Source organism: Cervus elaphus, chromosome 13 (assembly GCF_910594005.1).
Source record: "Cervus elaphus chromosome 13, mCerEla1.1, whole genome shotgun sequence".
Lineage (NCBI taxonomy): Eukaryota > Metazoa > Chordata > Mammalia > Artiodactyla > Cervidae > Cervus > Cervus elaphus.
In genome coordinates, this window is record NC_057827.1 from 36,832,292 (window position 1) to 36,857,175 (window position 24,884).

The following is a 24,884-nucleotide window of genomic DNA, read 5'->3' on the forward strand; positions in this document are numbered from 1 at the left end:
AGAAGGGGGATCCACGTGAGCAGAGGACAATGTCTGGCTTACTCTAAGGCATGCAGCCGTAATACTCGACTTTCAGGCATGGATGAAGGGAGCTTAACTCTTCTTGAGAAGGGGGTCTCATTGTTCTCGTCCCATTCATCCCAGGGGACAGCCTGGCCCAGAGCCGCAGTTCGCACACCCCAGCGGGTGTGCGGGGGTGTCTGGGAGCCTTCAGCTCTGGTCAGGCGCGGCGAGGCTGTAACCTCAGTTCTCCGGCTGCCCTGAGAGGACCACGCCGAGACAGTCGTCGAGGGCAGGCGCGGAGCGGAGACGGAGCCAGCGCCTACCACACTGCTGACAGCGCACAGGCTGTCCTTCAGGCGAGAAGAGCGGCTCGGGAGCGAAGGGACGGGGTGGGGGTGGGGGTGTTGTTCCTCTAGGAGTGGGAGAAAGAGGTCCCAGTCCCCAGAAGACCGCTTTGAAATCTCTCACTGGGGGTGGGCAAGGGGTGGGTGGCCTTCAGCTGAACCGCGGAAGGGCTCGGGGACTCGGCTTGAAGTGGCGTTTGCCCAGCAAACGGTTTTTATTTAGGTTGCAGGTTTATGAAGGTTGGCTCAGGGAGGGCTGATGGTGATTATAGGGAAACTTCAGCTAGAAGGTCACCCCTGGCACTGCCATGGCACCCCGCGGTGCGCGCAACTCCCAAGCCGGGGTATCCGAGGACCAGGGTGGATGCCTGCGAAAGGCTGGTGAGGCTGGGGCGCGGGCCGGCGGGGCTGGGTAAGGGGCGGGGCCCGGCGGCAGGGGCGGGGCTCCCAGGCTCTGAGGCGGGGCCTCAGCTAAAGGCGCGGAGCACAGGGCGCCGAGATCGCCGAGTAGAGCAGCGCCCAGTGGAGAGAAGTGGAAGGCTAGGATCGCACCGTCCCAGTCGGCCAGCCGGCGTCCACGCCGCTCACGCGCCCTTACCCCTGCCGGCCCTTGCCCGACGCGACCCACCGATATGCAGCCCCGGGGCTGAGGCGGCCCGATGGCGAAGCCCGCGTCCCCGCAACGACGGCGCATGGAGAACTTCCGAAAGGTGCGCTCCGAGGAGGCGCCGGTGGGGAGCGGGGATGAGGAGGGCGGCCCGGGCTCAGGCCCCTTCGCCGACCTGGCGCCGGGCGCCGTGCATATGCGGGTCAAAGAGGGCAGCAAGATCCGGAACCTGCTGGCCTTCGCCACTGCCAGCATGGCGCAGCCAGCCACGCGCGCCATCGTCTTCAGCGGCTGCGGTCGAGCCACCACCAAAACCGTCACGTGTGCCGAGATCCTCAAGCGCCGCCTGGCGGGTCTGCATCAGGTCACGCGGCTGCGCTACCAGAGCGTGCGCGAGCTGTGGCAGAGTCTCCCTCCGGAGCCCACGCCGGGGCAGAAGCCTGGCGAGCCAGCCGCCAGTCTCAGTGTACTTAAGAACGTGCCCAGCCTCGCCATCCTACTTTCCAAGGATGCCCTGGATCCGCTCCAACCCGGCTACCAGCCGCCGAACCCCCATCCCGGCCCCTCGTCCCAGCCAACTGCTCCGACGTCCAAGAGGAGTCTAGGGGAACCTGCTGCTGGAGAGGGCTCCGCGAAGCGGTCACAACCCGAGCCTGGTGCTGCTGAAGAGGACCAGACCGCCTGAGAACTCCGGCCTCTGGGCCACCTGGACGGGCTGGATCTTACCCCGGAGCTTCGACCTTGAGACGCATCTCTAGCCTTTCATGCCTTGGTCCTCTGGAACCTACAACGTGGCGGCATAGACCCCAAGGCGACAAGAGGGGGACCCCAGGGAAGCTTCGTGGTGGGGTTGCTCCTCCACCTGTGTTGCCTGACGACACATGACTCCACTTCAGCTTTCCTGAACCATACGGGGACTTTCTTTAGGGAGGGAATGGTGGGCAATGGGACTCTTGAGCCTTTAACCCCAAAGGTTAAAAAAAATGTTCACATAGGATTCTTGAAGTGGGCTAGGAAGGTGGAAGCTGAGGAAAGCTCTTGGAATCACCCCACCGTTGTCAGCAGAGGGCAAAGGGTTGGAAACCACTGCTTGAGGGCGGTCGATTTTGAGTGAGGAGGGGTAAGGGGCTATTCTGCCCTTCACCCCAGGACAGTTTCTAGTTTTCCTTTTCCTGCTTTTAAGGAGCATCCTGAGATCATGGTGGCAGGGGCGTCTCCACAGGCTCTTTTAACATCCCACTTTCCCCATGCTGGCCCAGAGGGAGAGACTCAGGACAGAAGTCTATGCCACCTCCCCTGAGCCCCACAGCTGGAGTCTTGCTTCCAATAAAACAAACACAGAAATGGCTCTGTCCCTGGGTTTTTCCCTAACCACTTGCCTGTGTAGAGACTGCTGTGGTCTGCCCCCTTGTGTCTCAGTCCCCTCCAGCCTGGAATCCTTAGCTTTTGAGGTCTAATGGGTCAGGCACAGAACCTGGGTAGCTTCAAAATGGTGCCGGGAGCACATTACCCAGCGCCTGGTTCTCCCTCTTTCTCAGCCCTCCCTGGCTAGCTCCAGTAGCTTCAGGGCTTGTGGCCAGAAGGGGACCTTTGTCACCTTATGTGTTACCACTAAGGGAAAGGGAACAGCATACTGCTTTTCTGGAAGGGGGAGGAAGGTGAGCATCAGTGAACTATCCTGGGGGTCACTGCCAAGGATGGCAGACCAAACTGGGCTCCCTAAGCCTGCAGCCTCCTGCCAATAAACAGCCCTACCAGAAGGCTGGCACAGAGCCCCCCAGCCCCATGGATAGAATCTACCCTTCACTGCTCTCTCTCTCTCTCTGAGAAAGGACAGCACACCCTTGGGAGAGGGGGAGGAGAGACTGAGCACAAATCCACTGCTGGAAATTACTATTCAGCAGAGAAACTGGGACTTGGGCTGTGAATCACTGCAGGCTCCCTGATAAGCTGCTGCCTCTGGCCCTGCACAGCTGTCTGTTGAGAGATAACAGCCTTATAAGCCTTTCTGCCCAACTCCAAGTCAGGTGGGAGGGTGGAAGGAGTGCTGTGTACTGGAAGCACTCTAGCAAATATGAGGGGGAGGGGCACATAGCTCCAAGATCTTAGAAGCAGACCTTGTCCCCTTGCAACTTAACAGCATCCTTGGAAAGGAGGAGATGGGGAAATATGTAAGTCACTCTGTAGGCAGAAAGCTGAAATAAATCCTTCTGCTGGTAACAAGAGGTAGGTTTCTGCAGTTGATAGAAGGGGCTCTTCAGGGAGTTCACCCTCACCTCCCAGCTCTGCTTGAGCTTTGGATAGGTGGGCCCTGTCAAACAGACTCTGGCACTGGCTGCCCTCCCTAATGTCTTGTTCTTGATGAGTCCCTGGGGAGAGCCAAGGGATTGGGGCGTGTGTGCCTGACTCTCTCAGGAGCAGCCCAGGAAGTGTGGAGAGAATGTAAACTGTCCTGACAACAAGGTTGCCCTGGGCTGCCACTGGGCGTCCGCATCTGAATTTAAATGATACAACGCAGAAGAGGTCCTGCATGGTAGAGTCTTAGGAAAGACTGCTCTTGGTTCTGGAAGAGGGTCAGCTTTCCAAGATCACTAGTGTCTAAAGTCCTGATTGCCGGGTCACCAGGACAGTGCAAGCAGAGACTCTCATTGAAGATGTCTTGAGTCAGGTAAGTCACCTTCCAGCCTAGAAACTCACCCTGTAATGTGGAGAGGAGAGAGGCATGTTGTTTCCCTACCTTCTGAGCGTTACCCTGCTCACATGGCGGACTGAGTTTCTGCCTCCCGTTCTAGAAAGTGGGTTATGAAACTGGCTGTCTTCTCTGCATCTTTACACCATCCCAGCAGCTTCAGTTCCCAGGATTTTGATAGGTGCTCACGGGTGCCAATGGATCCATGAATGAGCTCCCCACCCCTGCTTTACTGCATCCTCTGGCCCTGCTGACCCAGGAGGTGACAGATACCCCTATCCACCCCCAACTCCAAGGCTGAGGTGGGAACCTGAGAAGTGCTGGAATAAGGCAGGGAGTGGCCAGGGGAGCACCTCAGAGACAGTTCACTTCAAGAACTGACTCATGGCAGAATGGGAGGGAGTGGAGAGTGCCGTGCCCCACCCGTGAGACACCATCTTTCCAGTAGGACCTCTATCCAAGAGCTTCCTGGGCCCTCCTTTGGGGGCACTTCCAGCTAAGGGTAGCAGTGAAGACTCACACTCCCAAAACTATCTGGTCACACAATCAGAATCCCTTTGGGAACATAAATGTATATAATCTAAGGCCAGAGCATGTGGTTAGATGGGCAGTGAACCACCAGCTGGACCATGAGGGACTTCATTGTTGACCCAGGTCCCAATCTGGGCACAGGGTTGGGTGGGGAGTCGGCGGGGGGTGGGGGGGAATCACAGTATAATCAGATACAGTTTCTGCTGCAAGGATATCCCAGTCTAGAGGAGAGGGAAAAGAAAGTTATGGCACAATGCGGTAATAGTGGGAGAAGGGAGTTCTGAGAAGAGGCACTTAATTCACTCAGAGGGAGCTGGCTCGGCAGTGACCAGATGGAGTTAGCCAGCTGAACAGGACTAGATAAGGAATTCCAGGCCGAGAGGTGATGCTGCATCTGGTGTTGAGGCAGCCACAAGTGTCTGAACAAAGCTCGACCAAAGGCAGGTGGGACTGGAATACCAAGTGGGAGCTGGGAGCCAGGTCACAAGGAGCCTCCCTGGAGAAAGGGGGGAAGGCAATGGTCTTTTTTCTTTTCATTATATTCCATTGGTCCTTTTTGGTATTGGTCTTTTTTTCTTTTCATTATATTCCATTGTTATTTTTAAAAATATTTGTTTACTTATTTGGCTTCCCAGGTGGCACTAGTGGTAAAGAACCTGCCTGCCAGTGCAGGAGGCATAAGAGACTCTGGTTTGGTCCCTGGGTTGGGAAGATCCCCTGGAGGAGGGCACAGCAACCCACTCCAGTATTCTTGCCTGGAGAATCCCATAGATAGAGGAACCTGATGGGCTACAGTCCATGGGGTTGCAGAGTCAGACACGACTGACGCGACTTAGCACAGCACAAAGCGTTTACTTATTTAGGCTGCACTGGGCTTTAGTTGCAACACTTGAGTGAGATCTTTTGTTGTGGTGTATAGGATCTAGTTGCCTGACCAGGGCTGGAACTTGGGCCCCATGATTGGGAGTGGAAGTCTTAGCCACTGGACCGCCAAGGAAGTCTCACCCTGGTCTGATTGATGTTTGAGAAGGATCCTTCTGGCACCAGTGTAGATGGAAGGTGAATTGGAAGGGGCCTGACTGCATTTGGTATACTGCAGGGAGGTAGGAGATGGAGCCCTGGTAGTGGGGCCAGAGATGGAGACAGATTTGAGAGCTACCCAGGCTAGGTAGGGTTTCGTTGCCATTACAGCCAGGATAGAGGAGGGTTGCTCTTTGTGGCTTAACCCTAGCTTGGCCAGAACTTAGCCTGCTTCCTGGCATCACAGGATGGACCAAACAATAGATGGATTTTGGTAGGGAAGAGGGGTGAGTTAGAGGGGTCCGCAGCTTCAAATTGGCAAAAGCTTTAAAGTTCTTGTCCACTGGCCATGAATCTCCCAGAGCATGTTCACTGCACAGTTAAAGGAAGACCTGGGTGAGACTCACTCCCGCCTGGCCACCGCATCTCCCCTACTGGCTCCCTTCATCTCCCAGCCCCCACTTGATTTGTTCTAGTTTGGATCACTGCTATGCCCATACTGGCCACTAGGGACTCTCTAGTCCCCTCTGTTTCACTGAGATGTTGAAATACCTACAGGTTTCCCAGGGAAAAGGGTAATTGAAGAAAGGGAAGGAGGAAATACAGTCACAGGAAGGTCTCTTTGGTGACATCGGGTTTCTTACTGTCAGAGCTTATCTTAGTTTGTAGTTGTGCCCTCATTAATGTGAACCTCTGGTTGTCAGTCACCCCAGTAAACCAGAAGCCGTGATTAAATGGAATCTGTCTGCCTTGCTCCCTACCTAGCTCTTGGAATGCAGGAATCCCACAGAGAGCTGTTGATTGAGTGAATAAGGACTGGCTGAATGAGATTTCTGAACTGTTCTGACACCACATCAAAGCCCTTAACTATCCATCCCCAGAAAGTGGCCAAAGCTTCCCCCAACCCCACCATAGGGACCCTTGGGTTCTATCTTCTTTTTGAAGAAGCTAAGGGTCACCATGTTTATGCCTAACTGGAGGATTCTGGTGTTGTTTTTGACTCCTGCTGACTATCATAGACGTCTTGAGTTGAATTGTGTCCCTCCAAAAGGTATTTTGCAGCCTTAATCCCTAGTACCTGTAAATGTGACCTTATTTGGAAACAGGATCTTTGCAGGTGTAATTAATATGTGAGATGAAGTCATACTGAAGTAGGAAGAGTCCTTAATCCAATATGTCCTTATAGGAAGAGGAGAAGATACAGACTGACACATAGAGAGAACAGCATGTGAAGATGGAGGCAAAGATTAGAGTTATGCAGCTGCAAGCCAAGGAACGCCAAAGATCGCCAGTGAACAACAGAAGCTAAGAAAAACGTACAGAACGGAGTCCTCCCTGGAGCCATCAGAGAGAGCATGGTCCTGCAGATATCCTGATTTTGGACATCTAGCTTCCGGAACTGTGAGAGAATAAATTTCTGCTGTTTTAAATCATCCAGCCTGTGGTACTTTATGAAAGCAGCCATAAGAAACTGATACAATATTCTCACCACCTTCAGAGGGAATAGGGAAAAGAAGTATGGGTATTTGCTAAGGTCTAGTCTTGCATGGTGAGAGGCTCTTTTCAGAGTTCTGCTAGCAAATGTGAACAGATCGTATTGAACAGTGTCAAACTGAACAGATTATAGGCTTTGCAGGAAATGAGCCTGATTCTGATCTAGAGCAAGTTATTCTTCTCTGAGCCTCAGCTCTCTCATCTGCAAAATGGGCCAGATTGCTGTGGGGATAACAACAGTCTTCCCAAACTTTACTCATCGGAATCACCTAGGGCACTTGTCAAAAATATAGATTGCTGTTATAAATTAATTGGTATAAACTGATTGATTTCTAAATAAAATAGACCTTGCATTACAACTGAAAAAAATGTGTAGATTACATGTTATATGTTAATTATCCCACAATTTTTAAAAAATACGGATTGCTGGGGTTGAACTTCAAAGCAACAGGATCTGAATCTCCCAGGAAGGACCTGGAAATGTGTATTTCAATAAGATCCTTGAGTGATTCTGATGGTTAATCAAGGTTGACTAGTCGGTGAGATAATTTTTAGAAGGAGCGGCACACTCACTCTTAAGAGAGACCCAAAGTTAAATTCTCATCACAGGAAGGAACCTTTAAGAGAGCAGCTAGTGGCCCCAGAACACAAAGCACCCCAGCCCTGGGCCCTGTTTCCTGACAGGAAACTGAGGGTGTGCGGTCCATGTCAGACAACTACAAAAACTCAGCTTTCTTTGTTTAAAAAAATTATAAGGATGCAAAAAACATGGAACCTGCCTACATTGTTGATGGGAATGTTGATGCAGGCTGCCTTGGAACAGCTTGGCAGTTCCTCAAAAAGTTAAACATAGACTTACCTTATGACCCATATATTATTGTTAGATATAATACTGGAAATAATGGAACACATGTGTCCACATGAAAACATGCCCACAGATGTTCACAGAAGCCTTGTTCATAATAGCCAAAAAGTGGAAAAAACTCAAATGTCCATTAAATGATGAATGAGTAAACAAAATGTGGAATATCCATATGATGGAGTATAACTCTGCCACAAAAAGAAACAAAGAACTGATTACAACATGAATGAATCTTGTAAACATTGTATTAAGTGCAAGAAAGTTGCTCAGTCGTGCCTGACTCTTTGCGACCCCATGGACTGTAGCCCTTCAGCCTCCTTTGTCCGTGTGATTCTCCAGGCAAGGATACTGGAGTGGGTAGCCATTCCCGTCTCAGGGCATCTTCTCAATCCAGAGATCGAATCCAGGTCTCCCGCATTGCAGGCAGATTCTTTACTGTCTGAGCCACCAGCGAAGCCCTAGAATACTGGAGTGGGTACCCTATTCCTTCTCCAGTGGATCTTCCCAATCCAGGAGTTGAACCAGGGTCTCCTGCATTGCAGGCAGATTCTTCACAGCTGAGCTACCAGGGAAGCACTGTGAAAGAAACCAGACCTCAAAGGACATTCATATTTATGTGAAATTTCTAGTGAAGCGAATCCATAAATACAGAAAGTAGATTAGTAGTTGCCTAGGGCTGGTGGGGTTCAGGGAATGAGGAGTGACTGCCATTGGGTATGGAGTTTCTCTTAGGGATGATGAAAACGTTCTGGAACTAGATAGTGATAATGCTTATACAACATAGTAAATAAAAGAACACTGAATTATGAACTTTAAAAGGATGAGTTTTCTGCTTTGTGAATTCTATTTCAATCAAAAATTATATTCTTTAATGATGTTATGATCATAAAAGTAATAACTTAGGAAATTACATAATAGTATTAATTATTATGAAAAAGTACTATTAGAGCTCTCCTACCTATATTCAATGGGCTTCCTAGGTGGCACTAGTGGAAAGAACCCACCTGCCAATGCAAGAGACATAAGAGACATGGGTTCGATCCCTGGATTGGGAGGATTCCTCTGGAGGAGGGCATGGCAATCCACTTCAGTGTTCTTTTCCAGAGAATCCCTTGGATAGAGGAGCCTGGCAGGCTGCAGTCCATGGGGTTGCAAAGAGTTGGACACTACTGAAGTGACTGAGCATGCATGCACGCACTCGTATTAGATGGTGGCCCCCAGCAGGATCACCTTTGAATGCTACCTCCTCCTGCCACCTTTTCTCCCTGATTCCCAGGTGATCCATGTGGTGTGTTTATCCACTCCACCTCCATGCCTTGTCCCTAGTCTCACAACCTGCCATGCCCTGGGAAAAGAACTTTCTACAATTTACAACAGAGAAATGCAACACTCACCATTTATTGAATTCTATTTATTGAGATATGTCCAGGCAGGACCTAGTATTTTACATGCACTATGTTATCTAATTTTCCCAATATTGAATTAGTAGGGTCCATCATTATTATCATTATGCAGATGAATTAACTGTGGTTCAGGAAATTGGAATACCTTGCCTAAGGCCCTGCGGCAGAGCTGTAATTTAACAGTAGCAAGAATGTCATTCTCTCAGGCGCCCTCTCATATTTATCTCCTTTTCCAAAGCAGGCTAGTATTTGGATCCCCATCACTAGAAGTGCCCAAGTGGGGATTTGGAAATGGAAGCAACATAGGATCAGTCAGACTAAGGGCCACAAGGCCATTTCCAGCCTTGAAATGACAGGATTCATTTTTTTTTTCTCAAAGCATGCTTAATTCCCACCAGAGAAGATAAGAACTTTTCTTGTATGTGAACTTCACTTTACTAGAAAGTCACATGATACAACAATGTCTGTGTCCATACAAGCTCCTCAACAATCCCTCCCCTCTGCACACATCAGAGGAAATGCCTCATCACAACTGTTTCAGAAGGAAGACTGCTGTAGCAGGAAGCTGATAGGCTGATCAACTGGTGATGATGACATCCCTGAAGTATCAAAGTCCAGCTGCTGCTTCTCCATTGGGATAGCAAAGGGTTTTGGGGCCAAAGATGATAGAGTCAAAAGACCCTGACAGCCTTGGGCAGGAACCAAGATGTCTGGTCTAAAGCCATCCCAGAGGAAGTAGACAGAATGGGCTGCAGGGGCACAGCTGGAGAAGAACTTGGGAGTAAGCAGGGGCTTCCCAACCTAAGTGAAGTAATAGGCTGAATTCAAAGATGGCCCCCAGGGCTCATGTCCCCTAGTGTACATGCCGTGTATAAACGGCTGAATTTGTGAAAGTGATGGGATATCATTCCAAGATTAGTACTAATCCATTTACTTTGAGTTAATCAAAAGAGAGATTATGCGGGATGTGCCTGAAGCCTAATCAGATGAGGCCTTTAAAGGAGGGTGAAGTGTCAGAGATACTTTCCTGTTGGTTTGAAGAAATAAATGGTGGTACTGTGAGAGGACCTATAGAGTATCCATGTGGTAAGGCCCTGAGGGTGGCCTCTAGGAGCTGAGGGTGATCCTCAGCTGACAGCAAGGAAAAAATGGGGACTTAGTCCTACAACTGCAAGGAACTGAATTCTGCCAATAACCTAAACAAGCCTGGAAGAGGATTCTGAGCTTCAAGTGAGACCGCAGACCTGGCTGACATCTTGATTTCAGTCTTGTAAGACCCTGAGAAGAAAAATCAGTAATGCTATGAAGGCATAACTGACCTACAGAAATGAGAAATAATAAATGGGTATTGTTTTAAACTTAGTTTGTGGTTAATTATCATTCAGCAATAATAAACATAATACAGGGACTTCCCTGGTGGTACAGTGGATGGGAATCCGCCTGCCAGTGCAGGGGACAAAGGTTCGATCCCTGGTCTGGGAAGATTCCACATACCTTGGGTAACTAAAGCCCATTGAGCCCTGGTGCCACAACTACTGAAGCCCATGTGCCCTAGAGCCTGTGCTCCACAACAAGAGAACTCACCACAATGAGAAACCTGTGCACCACAACGCAGGATAGACTCTGCTCACCACAATGAGAGAAAGCCCACACACAGCAATGAAGATCCAGCACAACCAAAACAACAACTAATACAGGTAATAAGGACTTAGAACTGCCCTCAAGGTAGCAGGGGGTTCAGAATTTGCTGAGAAGCCAGCAAAGTCTACCTTTACAGGGAGTGGGGAAAGAAAATTTCTGCAGTCGGACAAACCTGGGCTCAAATCTAAGCACTATTCTTAATATTTATCAGTTGTGTGATTCTTGGGCAAGTGTCCTTTGAGTCTATTCCTTCGTCCATAAAATAGGGGTAAATACTCACCTCACAACACTGTTATGAGGCTTAGATGGGATAATAAATAGTTTGTAGCTTATAGTGGCACAAAATTAATTATGATCATAACTATTTTTGATAACAACAATGAAAACATAGAATGTTGCAGTAGCCAATTGAAGGCACTGACAAAGGCAAAGACAAGTACAAGGCAAAGACAAGTACAGTAACTTACAATTTGGAATTGGGATTCAAGTGCCATATAGCCAGCGCTTTTTCTTTTTGTTTAGCCGAGCAAAAAGGCTGGAGGGATCTAAATTCCCTGACCAGGGACTGAATCCAGGCCACAGCAGTGAAAGCACTGAATCTTAACCACTGGATTGCCAGGGAACTCCCAACTCGTTGCTTTCTTTCTTTCTCAAGCTTTTATCTTTTCTTTTTTTTTAAATTGGAGTATAGTTGATTTACAATGTTGTGTTAAGTTCTACTGCACAGCAAAGTGAATCAGTCACACATATACATATATCCACTTCTTTCTAGATTCTTTTTCCAGTCCTTTTTATTTTTAAAATATATTTATTTATTTACATTTTTGCCTGCACTGGGTCTTCATTGTCACCCACCAGCTTTCTCCAGTTGAGGCAAACGGGGGCTACTCTTCCTTGCGGTGCTTGAGCTTCTCATTGCAGTGGCTTCTCTTGTTGCAGAGCACTGGCTCTAGGTACTGGGGTCCCAGCAGTAGCGGCCCACGGGCTTAGTTGCTCCTCAGCATGTGGGATCTTCCCAGAGGAGGGATCGAACTCATGTCCCCTGAATCGGCAAGCAGATTCTTAACCATTGGACCACCAGGGAAGTCCCTTCCAGTGCTTTCTTAATCATGAGAGCCCTGCCGTCTCCTGGGCTTCCTGTGCTTGGCAATTTAATGAATATTAATTGAAATCAAAGAGGTGATATCTTCCCCATGTGTCTTTTCAATATTTTGGTGGGAGAAAATGAGGACAGTGCTTTCAAAAAAGCTTTTTTTTTTTTTTTTTTTAATCATTTTCCTAGCCAGGTTCATACCCTTAAAGCCATACTGCTAGGGAGGAAGCAGAAAAGGGTTATCTGCTGAAACCCTAGAGACAGGGCCTGGAGTCAGGAAGCAAAGCCTGAATCCCCATCTTTTCTTTCCTCAGTAGTTCCAGGGATAGAGAATGAGGGATAACAAGACAAGAGACTTGTTTCATTAACATTGCATGGCAGCTAGGTAATTCAGGCCTGGGGAAAATGGTCCCACTGCTGAGGAACCTAAGGTCAGAATGCAGTTAATGAGGCCAAATTAGATGTTAAATGTCTTGGCACTGGGGACTTCCCTGATGGCCCAGTGGTTAAGAATCCACCTTGCAGAGGATGCGGGTTCAATCCTTGGTTGGGGAGCTAAGATACCACATGTTACAGAGCAACTAAGTCCCCAGCGGCCACAACTACTGAACCCACGAACTCTGGAGACTGGAGTGCCACTAGAACGTCCTCTCCCCGGCCAACAAAAGATCCTGCATGAGAAAACGGAAGACCCCAAGTGTCACACCTAAGACCAGAAGCACCCCCCCGCCTCAAAAAAATCTTGTAACTTAAACAACCCCCCTCCTGTAGGGACTGGAGAAGGGTATGTCACCAGAAATGTCCAGGTGAGTGCTGGAACTGGGAATTCAGTGAAAAGAGCCTCGATTGCAGGCAAGCAATCTAATTTCAGAGCCCATTTGTTCTCTGTAAAGTCAAGTGATTGGACTCCGAATGCTTGCGGGTTTCTGGTATGAGAATAGTTACTAATAAGGTCCTTCATACGAAGGCAGTTGTTCTGTCCCACTCTCATTTTAGGCTCAAACCTGGGAAGGAAAGAGCAAAGAAGGTATTTTTTAAATTATAATTTGTATTGTTATTTTCTCATGTTGAGGGGCAGGAGTCGTCTCCCGAGCCGGATCTGAACCGCGCTACTGTCTACTGACGGCTCTTCCCCTTCCTTCTATTCCTTGCTCCACAATGGCCGCTGCAATCCAAGGGACTAGAGAACTGTGGGGAAGCGGTGCCGAAATAGTTTGTCCTCAGCGCGCCGCCGTAGCCCGCCGGTGGCTGCGTGAGGCCCTCTTTCCGCCAAGGCGCGAGCGCCGCAGTGGGCGGACCCTCATGCTCCGCCCACCGTGCGTCGGTGCGTGAGTCCGGCCCCCACGAGCTCCCGAGCGGTCGTGGGCTCACACCCGGCTTCTCTTCAGCCTTAACCTGTGCGCCGCCATCGCCGTCATGCTAGGCGCCGCTGTCCGCCGCTGCTCTGTAGCTGCAGCCGCAGTCGCCCGGGCCAGCCCTCGAGGCCTCCTGCACCCCACTCCGGCCCCCGGTCCCGCCGCCGGTAAGGCTCCCGCCTGCCGCTGTCCGCGCCCGCGTGTCCTTGCGGTGACCTGGGCCCCCGCCGCCACGCGATGGCAGGCTCTCCCAGAGGCCTAGCTCCTGCCTTGCGGGCCGGCGGCCGAACCTGGTGACCGCTGGCCGTTCTCGCCGTCGCCTCGAGTTGTGGAGGACTCGAGGGCGCGCCCCCGGGACCCCCCTCGGCGCGACTTCCTGGTGCGGGCACCGCCGACCGATCAAATGTGGACCTGCTGTGGGCGCCTAGGAGGGGGCGCAGCGCACCTCCCGCGCCCACCGGACCCCTTCGGTCCCCAGGCCGTGACCGTGCCCCGGCGCTGACCCTGCGGCCACCTGACTAGGAGTGGCCACCGCCGGCCTGCAGCGCTTCGGCGAAGGTGACATTGAGCTCAGGGTAGGGGCGGGGGTGATCCCTCCGGGGTCCCCGGCCCCGCCGCCTCTAGCGTCTTCCAAGAACACGTTATACTTCCGTGTGCGACAGTTATAGTCTTTTCATCAGACCTATCTCGGTTAGCGTTTTGTGGTAACTTAACCAGACCACTCTGGTATTTTTAGAGACTGCTGTGCCACGTTCTAATTCTTTCGCTTTTACGATAGATCGACGTGTGTAGTTATTTCCTGAGGCCTGGAAGAGGGACTGACTTGATAGATCTTATGATAAGACTCTGATTTAGAAAATTGTATATCACAAACCCAGAAATAGGGGGTTCTGCAAATATGGGGAAGCTTTATGTTTTTGCTTCCGGTTAGAAGCCTGATTGCGGAGTATAAGATGTTCTGCTGATTCCTGTCTCTTGTTCTGCCTTCCGGTTATGTCTGTTCCTGGAGACTATGTGTCTAGCACTTTTAATTATTTTAACTGCACTTTGATTTTGGCCCATGATGGTAGTATATGCTACATTATGAAATTTGGCCCCTAAGCAGGAATATTTAAGCATACGAACTCAAACTCTTGCTAAGGTTAGACAAAGTGATTTGTCTCCTAATCATTCTAGTCGTTCTCTTAAGCATAATTCATATACAAAATATTTTAGGTGTTGTCCCATAAACCTAAATATTTGCCGCAAGGAGGCAGTCATGGTTACATTGATGTCAACTACTTTCTGACTGTGTGACCTTGGACATGTTAGTTAAACCCTAAGACTCAGTTGGCTAAGTCTAAAATTGGGATACTATTTAATAGTTGTGAGGTTTAAATGAGATAATGTCAACTCTCAGCACCTTTCCTGGTACAGATGCTTGAAACATATTTGCTTTATTTTTATAGTGCCTTTCATTTTTGCATATTAAAGGTGAGGTTTATTATCATTATGAGACTGAAGAAATTTCATGCAATTAAAAGTCAGAAATGCTTAAGATTCTTGGATGAGGCTATCCAAGGTCTAATGAAAGAGCTCTGGAGGGGTTAACCTGGAGAGCTTCAAGTTTGCTGTAAATAAGTAGCAACCCAAACTTCCTATTTTGTCCCACTTTGAGCCTCCACCTACCTCCAGCTTGTAACAGAATTGTTTTCCAATAACTACTGAATTAGATAATTAAATATTTTGAATAATTGCTAGATTCTCCAGCCAACCCTTAAAATTACAGCGTCTTCACCCCTATTCCTTACCCTGATAGGCTATGAAAAGGTGGGAGGAGTTTCTGCTTTCTCTTTCTTGGTGGAGGGCTAAATTTAAGTAGCATTTTTTATTACCTTCCAGCCTTTTCTGCACCACTCCCACATTTATAGATTTCCAGCCTTTGGGCCCCTAGACCTTGTACTTCTGTATAGCTGTCTTTGAGCTTGTCTATGTACCCTTTACATTAGTCAGTTCTTTCCATTGTGCCTTAGAATCACCACCACCAAAATGCCTGTTCTTTGAGCTTTGTCGGAGCTGTTTAGTTACTGAAGGGAATTAATGAGCCACTTAATTTTTCTAAATATGTTTGCTTTTAAAAAAAAAAACAACTTGCTTAACGGAATGCCAAAAAGCAGTGTTAAAAACAGATTTTTAGATTGTAGCCCTAGAAATGTCCCAGTTTTTTTACAGATGCTTCCCTTTTTCTACTCTGGAACCTTTATATAAAAACACCAAGTAATTGTTTTCCAAAATAGTTTACCATATAAGCCTAAAACTGGGTGGAAATGCTGTACATAGGGGTGGTGTGAGGGATATAATTTACCTAAAAATCAGAATGTTAAGCATGTCCATAACTAGAAGAATAGATCCTGCTTTACCTATGACTGGAATAAGGAATATAATGTAAACCATTGGGAGAGTGTATTTTCCTCAACCTGGGATCTGTGTGTGTTCCCAGTGCTTGCTTGGTTTTCTAAATAGCTGTCTCAGGCACTGTCTTTGTTTTTTAATACCAGTTTGTAATTTGGGACTCTCAGAGGGAAGGTAAACAAATCATTGAAGATGATCCATTGATCTCCCTGACTAGGATTTGCATTTGTTGGTCATCTTTTTCACACTTAGAAAACAAAACCACAGTCATCTAGTGAAATCCATGCCCAGCAGTGAGCAAAAGAAATTCGTTATCACGAAACAATTTACTGGATGATTGGGAAGGTACACTTAATAGTTGCCTCTAGGGGGAGAATTACACACTTCATTTTTCTTGAGTAAATACTTAGAAGTGGAATTACTGTGTTTGGTAGGTGTATATTTAACTTGATAAGGAACTGCTTAACAGTTTATACTTCATTTATATACTTGCACTTTATTCAGCTAGGGATAACTGTAGTTTTTGAAAAAGATGGTTTACAAATTTGGGGTGATGGTGGGCTGAAAGGTTGTTTTTGATATGCTGCTGCTGCTAAGTCGCGTCAGTCATGTCCAACTCTGTGCCACCCTATAGACGGCAGCTCACCAGGCTCCCCCGTCCCTGGGATTCTCCAGGCAAGAACACTGGAGTGGGTTGCCATTTCCTTCTCCAATGCGTGAAAGTGAAGTCGCTCAGTCGTGTCTGACTCTTAGTGACCCCATGGACTGCAGCCCACCAGGCTCCTCCGTTCATGGGATTTTCCAGGCAAGAGAACTGGAGTGGGGTGCCATTGCCTTCTCCCTTTTGATATGTTAAGCCTTTAAAATAACTAGAAATTAATACCAAGCTCTTATAATTAGAGGTGCAATTTGAAGAATGTTTGATTTCTGTGAATTATGATTTCTATAAATAGAAGATCAATTAAGACACTTCTAGATAAGGATTAATTTAAAGCTACATTGAGTACATACCTACAAGGTTACTAAGCCCTAGACAAAACTTTAACGTGGCTTTCATTTTTAATTATCATACTCTGCCAAGGTAGTGGTATCTGCATTTTACAGACAAGGAGTATAAAACCTGAGTTAATTAACAACAAGAGAGTGCAGAGCCTAGAAGTATCTGACCACTAGGCTCTACTGCCTCCTAAAACCCAAAGGTAAAGATTCCTTCTCCCACCTCCTGCCCCATTCAGAGGCTATTCAGAAGGAATTTAGATTTCTTAACTCCCAATTCACTGTCCAGTTACAAGTAGAAACTGAAAATGAAAGTCTTTTCATATGGTACTGAAAAGGGTATATTGATTGGGAGCAGACTGCTAAGGGTGTCTTGTTTTCTTGATAGTGTTATGTTTAAAAATCTCACTTCTTAGAAATCTAATAAAACTTTTTTTCATTGAGTGTAAGTGAACTTTTTTTTTTTAATCGTTAGCTGTGCTGGGTCTTCATTGCTTCTAGTGGTCTTTTTCTAGTTGTGTGAGTGGGGGCTATTCTTCACTTGTGGTGCATGTGCTTATCATTGTGGTGACTTTTTAAATTATGAAAATATATGTTAGAAATTTGCTTAATAACTAGAATGGAGGGAATTCCCTGGCAGTCCAGTGGTTAGGGCTCTGTGATTCCACTGAAGGGGGCACAGGTTCCTCCCTGATCTGGAAACTAAGACCCCACATGCCACATGGCACAGCCAAAAAAACAGACTGGACATCGTTTTACTTACTTCTTGGCCGTGCAGCTTAAGGGATCTTAGTTCCCCAGTCAGGGCTTGAACCCAGGCCCTGGGCAGTTGAAGCACAAAGCATTGGACCACCAGGGCATTCCCAAGAATGAACATTATTTTAAATTAGGAATTAATGCTGTTTATCATAAAACTGTATAAAGAAAATTTCTCTTTCCAAAGATAACCACTGTTAACAGTTACACACCAGCATTACACATAAGTGAGAAAAGCATAAACATACATCTGTGGTACTCTTTGTTTTACTTTTCTGTGCTTGATAATTTTTGTGTGTGTGTGTGTGGCTGCGCTGGGTCTTAGTTGCAGTATGCAGGATCTTCATTACAGCATGCGGGTTCTTAGTTGAGGCAAGTGGGATCTAGTTCCCTGACCAGGGATCAAACCCAGGCCCCCTGCACTGGGAGCTCAGAGCCTTAACCACTGGACCACCGAGGAAGTCCCTCTGTGCTTAGTTTTTTAAGATGTTTTTTTCAAATCAGTACATAAGATTTGTTTCATTTGATCTGGTGAATAATTTTTCTACCATGACATGCATAGCTGATTCAACACCTAAGGCATTGAGTGAATGTAATACCACTGAACTGTACATTTAGAAATGGTTAAGATAGTAGACTTTGTGTTGTGTGTATTTTAAGATACACCCAAAAAAGGAAAAAACCAGTCAAGTCCTACTTCTGTACATTGAAGTTACTGTTCTTCTTCCCCTGTAGCTGTCCACTCACTTCGCTGCTACTCCCATGGGTCACATGAGACAGACGAGGAGTTTGATGCTCGCTGGGTGACATACTTCAATAAGCCAGATATTGATGCTTGGGAGTTGCGTAAAGGTAATTGGAACACGGGCATATGTGTCTATTCTAATACAGAATTATGAACTGCTGTGCAGTCTTCCACTACTCTGTTAAGAGTAACTACAGTTAACCCTTGGAAAACTTGGGGGTTAAGGACATTGACGCCCACTTGCACATAGAAAATCCATATACAACTTTACAGTTGGCCCTCCTGATCCACAGTTCTGTCCAAGGTTCATATATGGATTCAGATCATGTAGTATTTATGAAAAAAATATGTGTGTAAGTGGACACATAGAGTTCAAACCCATGTTCGAGGTCAGCTGTATTTTGAAAACATGTATCATGTAGACTGGGTATTGTCATGCATCTTGCAATTGGGAAAGTTTATAGTTTCCAGAGTAAGTGTTTCCTGTAAAGCAGGGTTTTGAAGGAGGCACGATTGATGTTTTGGGCCAGACAGTTCTTGGTTGCAGGGGCTGTCCTTTGCATTGTAGGATGTTTAGCAGCATCCTTGGTTTCTACCCACTAGATGCTGAAACCCCCACAAACCCCCCATTGTGACAACCAGAAATGTCTCCTGAGGGAATCAGCCCTGCTATAGAGATAGGCCAAGGTGAGCAAGATTTAGCAATTGTGTAGCTCTTAATAAATAGATAATTTGTGTAAGTAGTCATTTGGTTTTCTTCCCCTCTTGGTAATAGTTTGGGATTTTTGTTATTTTTATTCTCGGTTATGATTTATCTGTCTTGCCCTGAGTAAGTGTCCTGTCAGAGTAAGCTAGAACTTGTTTATCCTAAATTTGTAAATGTGCATTTAACATGAGTAAGTAGCATTAATAATAACCAAGCTAGTAGACTGATAGATAATTTTAAGTGTAGGCAGTTTATCTCAGATGAAGAATTCATTCTCTGACTGTATTCTAGCATTGCAGTCACTGGTGTCCTTTGTATTAATATTTTAAAATTAATAAAAGCCAGAAACCTAAGTCCTTCATACTTCTCCAGAAGTATGTAATGACTCCATTTTGCTGCAACTAGGGAAATTCTTATTGGATAATCTTCAGTAGAAGTAATGAAAAGAACAGTTTTGCATTCCCATTAAGAGAATCTTAAATTTTATGATGTGTCATTTTGTGCAGAGCCAAAAGTAATCATGCCCAGTATTTTCTGGTTGAATGTTTATGACTCTGAACTAATGGTTCTCTATATCGCCTTAAAGTCCTCATTTGGGCTTCATTACTTTCTCCTTAAGCATTTCCCTGGTTGTTTTTAAATTATTTTTTCAGTCAGATCTATTTTAAAGCAGTCAAAGTACATACATTGTACTAAGAGTTAAAGATGTGAGTTGAAAATGACTGTCCTGTTCGAAAAGAAGCCAGCTAATTTTGAAAATAGTGTTTGCATTTAAGATCACTTTCAAGGTTTTTATTTTTTTGGTTGTACTACATGGCTTGTAGGATCTTTGTTCTCCAATCAAGAATCAAACCCAGGCCCTGGCAGTGGAAATGCCAAGTTCTAACCATTGGACCACCAGGGAATTCCCAGTTATCTCATTTTAGAGATGATAGAGGCCTAGGGACTTACTTGGTGGTCCAGTGGTTAAGACTCCACACTTCCACTGCAAGAGGCATAGGTTTGATCCATGGAAGGGAAGTTCTGCATGCCATATGGTAGAGCCAAAAAAAAAAAGAATAGCGGATCAAACAGACAAGATCACATGTCTATGGTTCAATAAAAAAATATAGATAACTAAATTGTAGTTTAAGTGAGGATATTCCAGATTGATGTGACCCCTCTTTTTAATTTGACAGGGATGAACACACTTGTTGGCTATGACCTGGTTCCAGAACCCAAAATCATTGATGCTGCTTTGCGGGCATGCAGACGTTTAAATGATTTTGCTAGTGCAGTTCGCATCCTAGAGGTTGTTAAGGTCAGTGAAATAACAATGCTAAAGTTGTTCTGGAAGTAGGTGGACTATTGCTTAGGTATTAGCATATTCTGTATCTTTGAATTTGTTAAAATACCTGAAATTAGTTTTTATATAGTTAGAGGGAATGTACATTGTGGTTATATTCTCTTTGGAGAGTACTTGGAAGAATTTATTCAGGAATTTATTTTATTAGGATTTCAGCAATCCCATTTGAGAATTCATCTTAAGGAAATAATTAAGAATTGCAGTTTATCTTTGTGCTGCTTGTGATATGAAATTAAGTGTCTCCAGTGGCTTCTTAAAATGGGACTTCCCAGAGGAAAGTGAAAGTGAAATCGCTCAGTCGTGTCCGACTCTTTGTGACCCCACAGACTGTAGCCTATCAGGCTCCATCCGTCCATGGGATTTTCCAGGCAAGAGTACTGGAGTGGGTTGCCATTTCCTTCTCCAGAGGATCTTCCCGACCCAGGGATCGAACCCGGGTCTACCCGCATTGTAGGCAGACGCTTTACCGTCTGAGCCACCAGGGAAGCGTAAAGATATATACTTTCCTTTTATTTGATTATAGTTTTTTAATTTTTCTATAATGAACAACTTAATGCATTGAATTTTAAATAAGAATTTTATACTTAAAAAATACACTTAAGGAGACCTAGAATTTGTTAGAAGAATAATATAATAACTTGACACTGTCTTAGTCTATTTGACCTTCTAATATTTGTCTCTGAAGAATGTTGTGACAATATAGGTGTAATTGTATATTATGGTAAGTATTCCTCAAAGCTCTCTTGCCTTGGAAATAAGTATTCTCTACGTGTAGCTCTCCATGAAAAGACTTTTATATTCTATAGAAAAGAAATGCAAGGTCTGTAAGAGGGAAAGTATGACAATACTTTATCTAAAATGGGTAAGATAATTAAGGGTTCTGTGGGCTATCAATCCATTCAGCACCGGTAGTTAATTCAGTTAGGTTCTCAAATTGAGGCAAATTAAGAAACTTTTTTCGTATTAACTTAATTATTCCTGTTGCCTGCTGGGCACATTTAATTGCCATCACAAAATTCTGTCATCACCACCTTCTTTTCCAGTAACTCAAGGCTTTAAAATGTTTTTTCCCCCTGGATTTAGTAGTCTTAGTCTCCAGGTGTCTTAACAGACTACCTTGAATAGTGCCTATGTAAGTTGCTCTCTCTTTTGAACAAATATGTTAATTTAAAAGTAGGTGACTTGTATTCTCTGCTACTAGCCTCTGCATATGACTGAAAGCATTTTCAGCTTCATTTTGTTGATAGAGACAGCTTTTCGGAGCTAATTGTATTTTCTTTGCCATCAGGACAAAGCAGGACCTCATAAGGAAATCTACCCCTATGTCATCCAGGAACTTAGACCAACTTTGAATGAACTGGGAATCTCCACTCCAGAGGAACTGGGCCTTGACAAAGTGTAAACCGCATGGGTAAGGTATACCTGAATAAGGAGAGAAAGGATCCAGGGAGGGGTGAGTAAGTGGCATTACAGTATTCTCAGAGAAAGACCTTTTCATGGCTTTGTTAGAGGCTGTGAGCTTAGAGAGTACCTGTGATGATTAAAGAGCTAGAATTGTTGTTTCTAGTTGTTGTAATTGTTCTTTTATTGGTGTAAAGGCAAGTTAAAAAACCTTACTTTAAAATCTATATAATATAAAATATTTCAAGGGTAAAGAATAGCATAGGGAATAAATGTAACCATACCCAAATTTTGAAATATTATTTTTGCCATATTTGCTTTAGTTTCTCCCTCTCCCCCAAGAAATGAGAGGTTTCACATAGAGTTGAAGCCCTCTCTGTGCCTTTTTCCTAATTCCAGCTCTTTAACCTCTCCTCAATTAAGGTAATCTACTACATACCAGGTATTCATCATGCATGCTTTTATACATCTATATTTTTAATGGCAGGGTTTTATTAATTTGATGCTTCTGTTTTTGTATGCCCAAGTTGAAATATAATATTTAATATTCATTGATAATACAAACCTGATATCTTGTGGAAAATTCAGACTAGGTAATGAAACCAGCCACAAGATTGCCGGGTAGTGAGCAGTATGCAGAAAATGCTTTGTAAAACAGAAAAAAATACATAAGTAATAACTCTTTACGTTTATTTTATTTAACAAACACATATAGTGTATATAACTCTTATTATGTGTGAGGTACTGTTTTATGTGCTTTATAAACTCATTTAATCCTCATGAACAGTCCTGTGAAGTACTTACTATTATTACACTTATTCCCATTTTACTATTTTACTGATGAGGAAAACGAGGCACCTTGTCCAAAGTCATACAACTAGTAGAGGAACCCACATTTAAACCATGGCAGTCTGGCTCCAGAGTCCATTGTTTTTACTATGCCACATAGCCTTTGTACGCATTGCAGTACTAAAGCATTTACTAAGGCCATAGTCTTATTTCTCAGAGGTGAATAATGAGGCTTAAATAGAAGGTTTGCTTCCTAAGAGTAAGAAGACGATTATTTTTAAAAGGTGGGACTAAGCTATCTTACAAAAGTTTCAATAAAGGTGGACCCAAAATTATTTAAAGAGCTAGTATCAGATCCTCACAAGATAAAGAACCAGTGAGCATGGTTAGGATACCATTAGTGAACACCTAATTTCACACCTGATTTCACACTCTAAAAATCTTAAACTCAAAGAATACCTACATTCAATTTTCCTACCACAAACTGAGCAGAAAATGCCTGAGGTTTTGAATTCAATTTTGAGATCTCTTTACAGCTTGCTTTGAAAGAAGAGTCTTAATTTTATCTTTGTCCATGTCTGTATCACCACCATCTCTTCTTCCCCCCTGAAGCCAGATAGCAAGTCTTTGTGAAATGTGAAAAGGCTTTCATTTATCAAGTATTATTCCAAGGAGTCCAGAAGATCTTTGTTATATAGGATATTTTCTAGCTGCAGGAACACTGTATTTCTTTTACTTAAAAATTCTTAAGAGAGCAGCTCCCCAGTACTTTTCTGATTAGAAAAGAATACTACCTCAATAATTACCAGGTGGATAACAACAAAAAAAGCCAAACAGCTAGTATCTGGTGTGTTGATTTCAGGCAGGATTAAGAAAGAGCAGAAGAGACTACATAGAGAGTTCCTTGGGCTGTTGCTCTAGAGGTTATTTTTAGTAAGATTTCTGTCTTTATTTCCCAGCTAATTTTTCATGTTTTCTTTTACAGATGGGCTTCCCAAGGACTTACTGATAATGCTACTTGATTGTAAACAGTCACCTGGAAATACTGATGATAACATATTACCTTATTCGAACACGTTTTCCTTTGTTGAGTACCAAACCATGTAATGTAACTTGGACTTTAATAAAAGGGAAATGAGTTTGAACTGAAATTAGGTATTTCATGTGTTTGCATTGAAAGGCAAGGGGGGGGAAACTACTGTAGGGTCATTGGTTTCACTGTTTGGTTGCAACATTATGTGCTAAGAGAACTGCTTCAGTTCTCTGGAAACCATCCAGCATGAGTCAGCTACATTCACATATTTGGGTGCACTTGCTGGTAAATTAGCTAAATTTTTTTTTTAAGTAATTTTATATAGAATTTTTTAAAAAATTATTTATCTGGGTGTGCAAGGCATTCGTTGCTGTGTGCGGGGTTTCTCTAGTTGCAGCAAGCAGAGGCTTTCTCTTGTGGAGCTCAGGCTTTAGGAGCTCCGGCGTTAGGTGCTCCAGCCTTGGGCGCTCAGGCCGTAGGAGCTCAGGCCTTAGTAGCTGCAGCATGCTGGCTCAGTGGTTGTGGTGCATGGGCTTCACTGCCCCGCACAGTGTGGGGTCGTCCCAGACCAGGGGTCAAACCTGTGGCCCCTGCCCTGGCAGGTAGATTCTTAACCACTGAACCACCAGGGAAGTCCAGTGTAGAATTTTCTTGTTGACAGGGCGAGCAAGTACTCTGGGCTTAGAGGGTTGGTTGTCTGTGGGTACAGACCAAATTGTGTGCCTTCCCAAGAATGGGTGAAATAAAGTTTTTAAAGTAGTCATTGAGATAATCTTTAGGATGTGCTCTGTAGAAGCCAGCCCCTTCGTGCTTCTCATCTTCCCTACCTGTTCTTCCCTAGCAGTACAGTATTAGCCTTGGACATCAAAGAATTTGCTGTGGTAGATTTGGAGGCTTTCTGCTTAAAGAGCTGAGTAAATGGGTTTACTTCTTGAGAATACAATACACAAGCCTGTCTGTCTTTGTTGTTGTTGTTTAGTCACTGAGTCGTGTCTGACTCTCCGCGACACCATGGACTGTAGTTCACCAGGCTCCTCTGTCCATGGGATTTCCTAGGCCAGAATACTGGAGTGGGTTGCCATCGCCTTCTCCAGGGGATCTTCTGACCCAGGGATCAAACCTGAGTGTCCTGCATTGGCAGGCAGATTCTTTATCACTGAACCACCAGGGAAGCTTTGTCTTACTTTAGATGCCCCATAATACTGGAAGCCAGCTGCTGGATAAAGAGGTTCTAGGTTTGAGCAACTTCTAGTACAGCCAGTTTGACTGCTCCATCAGGTGAACTGGATTAATATTAGGTTGAAATTTTGATGTCTTCTGTCCTAAAGCCATGTAAGGAAATGTTAGTAAAATCAGTTTGGGGGAACTTCCCTGGTGGTCCAGGGGGCACAGATTCAATCTCTGGTCTCCTCAGTCCAGGAACTAAGATCCTGCATGCTGTGCAGTGCAGCCAACAAAAGGAAAAAAGTAAAATCAGTTTTGATAAGGTTTAATACAAATGACCTTTTATGAAAGTCTGATTCCCTACAAGAAAGATCCTTCTTTCCCCCTTTTTTAAGAAGTAGGGATGTGAAATAAACTTAACAGTATTTATGGTCATTGTCTTTAGATGGTGCTAGAATAGGAGAGGGAGAAGGCAATGGCACCCCACTCCAGTTCTCTTGCCTGGAAAATCTCACA

The 24,884-nt window shown here is 45.2% G+C and overlaps 2 protein-coding genes across 3 annotated transcripts; both read left to right on the top strand.

Annotated features, from left to right (window-relative positions):
* Positions 1 to 524: 524 nt before the first annotated feature.
* On the top strand, positions 525 to 7,185 carry RPP25 (ribonuclease P and MRP subunit p25). Its single transcript, XM_043922557.1, has 2 exons — positions 525 to 3,622; positions 6,381 to 7,185. Exon 1 carries the CDS (start codon positions 1,007 to 1,009, stop codon positions 1,637 to 1,639), a length of 633 nt encoding a protein of 210 aa, XP_043778492.1. The 5' UTR covers positions 525 to 1,006; the 3' UTR covers positions 1,640 to 3,622; positions 6,381 to 7,185.
* A 5,768-nt stretch (positions 7,186 to 12,953) lies between these two features.
* On the top strand, positions 12,954 to 23,322 carry LOC122706683 (cytochrome c oxidase subunit 5A, mitochondrial). Of its 2 annotated transcripts, none has more exons than XM_043922064.1 (5): positions 12,954 to 13,209; positions 17,921 to 18,037; positions 19,815 to 19,936; positions 21,270 to 21,392; positions 23,157 to 23,322. In XM_043922064.1, the coding sequence occupies exons 1-4, from the start codon at positions 13,104 to 13,106 to the stop codon at positions 21,381 to 21,383; spliced, it is 459 nt and encodes a 152-aa protein (XP_043777999.1). In that variant the 5' UTR covers positions 12,954 to 13,103; the 3' UTR covers positions 21,384 to 21,392; positions 23,157 to 23,322. The 2 variants fall into 2 exon arrangements, 1 of the variants encoding a protein (XP_043777999.1); XR_006344439.1 differs by having other exon boundaries at positions 13,005 to 13,209; positions 21,270 to 21,434.
* Positions 23,323 to 24,884: the final 1,562 nt, after the last annotated feature.